This window comes from Chrysemys picta, chromosome 1, assembly GCF_011386835.1.
Source record: "Chrysemys picta bellii isolate R12L10 chromosome 1, ASM1138683v2, whole genome shotgun sequence".
Classification (NCBI taxonomy): domain Eukaryota; kingdom Metazoa; phylum Chordata; order Testudines; family Emydidae; genus Chrysemys; species Chrysemys picta.
Window position 1 is genome coordinate 117,905,485 of NC_088791.1, and position 4,672 is coordinate 117,910,156.

Sequence of the window (4,672 nt, forward strand, 5' to 3'; positions counted from 1 at the left end):
GGGGGGGGGATGGAGTGAGCGAGGGGCGGGAAGAGGTGGAGCGGGGGCAGGGCCTGGGGCTCAGTGGTGGGGCTTAGGGGGTCCCCAAAATTTTTTAAATCAAAATGGGGGTCCTCAGGTTGCTAAAGTTTGAGAACCGCCGGTATAGATTGTTACACCCATCCCTAGAGTATGCATTCTCTCTCTTTTTAAGACCCTCAGTTTTCCTCCAACTAAATGAACTAGGCCATTACTATGCTTTTAGAATTAGTATACGTTTTTTCAGCTAAAACTTTGACTTAAAAGCCACACAGTTACACATGGTTCTAACAAAACAGCTAATAATTTTAGACATATTTAGGTTAGAGCACAAGATTCCTTCAACCCTCCTCCCCCCAAAATATATATATTTATATCAGCTCTGGCGCTGGAAACATTTTGAATCAAAAAGTTCTCTCATGAGCTACTCAGAGAAAAGCACTACACAGGGCATCAGACAGCACACTAACACCCCCTCCCCCCACCTTCCATGAATATTTAAATGTTTCATGAAGCAGAGTTAAGTAATTACATTTCAAAATAAGCTTTCTTCTCTGCTCCTCCCAACCCTCCGCTAATAACACAGGGCCAAATCTTGCAGCCCAAGTAAGGGAATGGAAAGTCCTGAATGTAGCGAGGTTCTATGAGAGTTTTTAATTCTTGGGAGATCTATAATCATCACCAGGGGGTCGGGGGACACAGTTGTTAGGCCTCTGCCCTGTGAGGCACTCCACTAGCACCTGTGTGGCATTTCCTGGTGACTTTCAATGGGAGTCCATTCACATAGAGCTTTTTGCAGGATTAAGACCTAAGTCCCAATGTTGGCTCCACTGCCATCCACAAAACTCCCACCAAACCCTGTAGGTGCCTAAACTTACTTGGTACCGAAGTTTTCAGGATAAAAGTTCACTCAGAACCTAAGTTTTGGCATCTGGGCATGTGCACTGCTGCCTCTCTCTAGGAGTCCGGATGCCTATCTCCCACATAAGCCCCAAAGCGATTCACAAACTGGGGTAATACAGGCGTTCAGCTGCCTGCTTGCTTTTGGGGCCTAATCTGGTAGGCATGTTCAGAGGCTGCCTTCAAGATTGGGTCTTTTTAAAAATGTGACTGAAAGAGAAAGTGGTGCTTACCTTATAATTTTTTAGCCTAGTGGTTAAAATACTCATGTGGGGCTGGGAGACCCAGGTTCAACTCCTCCCTCTGCCTAATGGAAGAAAGGCTGTGACCAGGGGGTTCCTATCTCTTAGGCCTGGTCTACACTAGGCGTTTATGTCGAAGTTAGCGCCGTTAAATCGAATTAACCCTGCACCCGTCCACACTGCGATGCTATTTAGTTCGACATAGAGGTCTCTTTAATTCGACTTCTGTACTCCTCCCCGACGAGGGGAGTAGCGCTAAATTCGACATGGCCATGTCGAATTAGGCTAGGTGTGGATGGAAATCGACGCTAATAGCTCCGGGAGCTATCCCACAGTGCACCACTCTGTTGACGCTCTGGACAGCAGTGCGAGCTCGGATGCTCTGACCAGCCACACAGGAAAAGCCCCGGGAAAATTTGAATTTGAATTCCTTTTCCTGTCTGGCCAGTTTGAATCTCATTTCCTGTCTGGACATCGTGGCGAGCACAGCAGCACTGGCAACGATGCAGAGCTCTCCAGCAGTGATGGCCGTGCAGTCTGGGAATAGAAAGAGAGCCCCAGCATGGACTGATCGTGAAGTCTTGGATCTCATCGCTGTGTGGGGCGATGAGTCCGTGCTTTCCGAGCTGCGATCCAAAAGAAGGAATGCAAAGATCTACGAGAAGATCTCTAAAGACATGGCAGAGAGAGGATACAGCCGGGATGCAACGCAGTGCCGCGTGAAAATCAAGGAGCTGAGACAAGGCTACCAGAAGACCAAAGAGGCAAACGGACGCTCCGGATCCCATCCCCAGACATCCCGTTTCTACGAGGCACTGCATTCCATCCTCGGTGCTGCCGCCACCACTACCCCACCAGTGACCGTGGACTCTGAGGATGGGATACTGTCCACGGCCGGTTCCTCAGACATGTTAGGGGACGGGGAAGATGAGGAAGGAGATGAGGAGGGCGAGGCAGTTGGCAGCTCTCACAACGCTGATTTCCCCGACAGCCAGGATCTCTTCATCACCCTTACAGAGATCCCCTACGAAGCGTCCCCAGCCATTACCCCGGACACAGAATCTGGTGAAGGATCAGCCAGTAAGTGTTGTAAACATCTAAACATTTATTTTTAACAAAACAGGAATATTAACAATTAAAAGAATGGGTTGTTCATGATTAGTGTGCCCTAGGCGCTTAACGGTTTAGTAAGGGGCAGTGCAAGTTTTGAAAAGAAATCTAGCAATGTCCGGTTTTCAGTGATTGTCCTGCACAAGCCGCTCTACTGTGTATTCCCTGCTACTGCAGCTACAGTAAAATGCGGTCTATATGTGCGGGGATAGAGCAGTAATCCTCCTGGGACATCTCGATGAAGCTCTCCTGGAGGTAACTTGAAAGCCGTTGCATGAGGTTCTTGGGGAGAGCGGCCTTATTGGGTCCTCCGAAGTACGACACGTTGCCGCGCCACGAGATTATCAGGTACTCGGGGATCATTGCTCTGCACAGCAGGGCGGCATACGGCCCTGGTCTTTGGAGGCTTTCCCGGAGCATTCTCTCTTTGTCGCTCTCGGAGATCCTCATCAGGGTGATGTCGGCCATGGTGACCTGCTTTTAATTAGGTAGGGGAATGTTAGTGTTGGGACTGCTTTCCCGTTCCTTTACAGAACTGTCACCGCTGGTTTGCAGCCACGCGGTGGAGGCGGGAGAGGGGCAGCCGAAAGGGATCATTCCCGGGGACAGCCGCGAGGGGGTGGGACAGGGGCAGAGTTCCCGCTTGCCGGATTGCTGGCAGCAGGGACTGACATTGATTTAAATGTGAAATGAGGCCAGTGGTAATATAAAAGTTTTAAACTGCCACAAGTGTACGGCTTACCATGTCTGCCTGCAACAGAAATTCCGTTGTGCTGCCTCGCTTCTCAAATGTGCTGTTCAAGACCCCAGGCACAGAATGCGAAGGCCGAGAATTCGACCTTGTGCTGAGTGCGCATGTGAAAGGTGCTGTGCATGGTCTTGTTCACAGAGAAAGACTATGTTCTTTGTTCACAACTACATTTATCTTTCAGAGGAATTCACTCCCTTTTTCCCATTTCCACAGCCCCGTCTGCGACTGTCTCACAACCTAGCCTGGAATCACACTCCCAGAGGCTAGCGCGGATTAGGCGTAGGAAGAAGAGGACACGGGAGGACATGTTCTCTGAGCTTATGGCCTCTTCCCAAGCCCAGGCAGCACAGCAGACCCAGTGGCGGGAGAACTTGACCCGAATGCACCAAGCCAACATGGATCGGGAGGAGAGGTGGCGGCAGGAAGACCAGCAGGCGACTCAAACGCTGCTTGGACTACTGAGGGAGCAAACGGACACGCTCCGGCGCCTTGTGGATGTTCTGCAGGAACGGAGGCAGGAGGACAGAGCCCCGCTGCAGTCCATCTCTAACCGCCCTCCCCCGCCACCAAGTCCCATACCCACCTCACCCAAAGTGCAAAGAAGGAGAGGCGGCAGAGTCCCTGCTAACTCTCACTCCACCCCTGCAGAGAGCTCTAGTAGCAGAAGGCTCTCATTTCCCAAAATTTGAAAAGTTCTTTCCTTCCCGCCTGACACAAGCCCACGTCCAAGTTTCACCTCCCAATGCCATGTGTAGTTGATAATAAAAAATTCGTTTCTGTTAACTACTGTTTCAATCATGTTCTTTTGGAGGAGGAGGGGAAAGGGGGTTGGAAATTGGACAGGACAGTCTCCTTTGGCAGGGTACATAGTCGGGGGCAGGCACAGCAGCAGGGCACATACACAGTGCAGTGATGCAGTGACTAGTTGCCCCGGTTAGTCTGGGAGGTTGTTTTGATGTAATGTTGGGGGGGGTGGGTTGCTCTGTGACTTTGTGGCGGGGGAGGGCAGTTACAGATCTTAAGCGCCGGTCCTTAGACAGGATCACAGAGCCACACAGCATGGGATCTGTAACCGTCCTCCCCCTGCCACAAAGTCAAATAGACCTCCCATACACACAGTCCCGATCAGGAGGGGTGACAGGCTCCGTTGAAACAAGCATCCCACCGCAGCGGAGCCTGTCAATCCTTGAGTTTAGAAGCTGCATTCGCATCACAACACTAGACCCGCCCCGCACCACAGTCTGCGTCCCAGTTTTAAAAAATTCCCGCTAAAACAGTATTAAAGAAAACGGTGTGCTTTAACAAAGTAGAACTATTTTTATTTCGACACGTGTGTTGGAGGGGGGGTGAAGGGGGTATGTAACTGGATAGGATAGTCAACATTACCTGGGTAAAGAAACGGGGGCAGGTTTAGCTTCTCAGTACACAAACTATAAAATCACAGGTTACCCTGCTCACTCAGGAACTTTGCTTTCAAAGCCTCCCGGATGCACAGCGCTTCCCGCTGGTCTCTTCTAATCGCCCGGCTGTCTGGCTGTGAGTAATCACCAGCCAGGCTATTTTCCTCAACCTCCCACCCCGCCATAAAGGTCTCCCCCTTGCTCTCACAGAGATTGTGGAGCACACAGCAAGCTGCTATAACAATGGGGAT

At 50.6% G+C, this 4,672-nt stretch overlaps 1 protein-coding gene across 1 annotated transcript; it reads left to right on the forward strand.

Annotated features, from left to right (window-relative positions):
• The first annotated feature begins 1,538 nt into the window (after positions 1 to 1,538).
• Positions 1,539 to 3,804, forward strand: LOC135975767 (uncharacterized). The gene is made up of 2 exons (XM_065567987.1): positions 1,539 to 2,240; positions 3,235 to 3,804. The coding sequence occupies exons 1-2, from the start codon at positions 1,664 to 1,666 to the stop codon at positions 3,708 to 3,710; spliced, it is 1,053 nt and encodes a 350-aa protein (XP_065424059.1). The 5' UTR covers positions 1,539 to 1,663; the 3' UTR covers positions 3,711 to 3,804.
• The last annotated feature ends 868 nt before the right edge of the window (positions 3,805 to 4,672 follow it).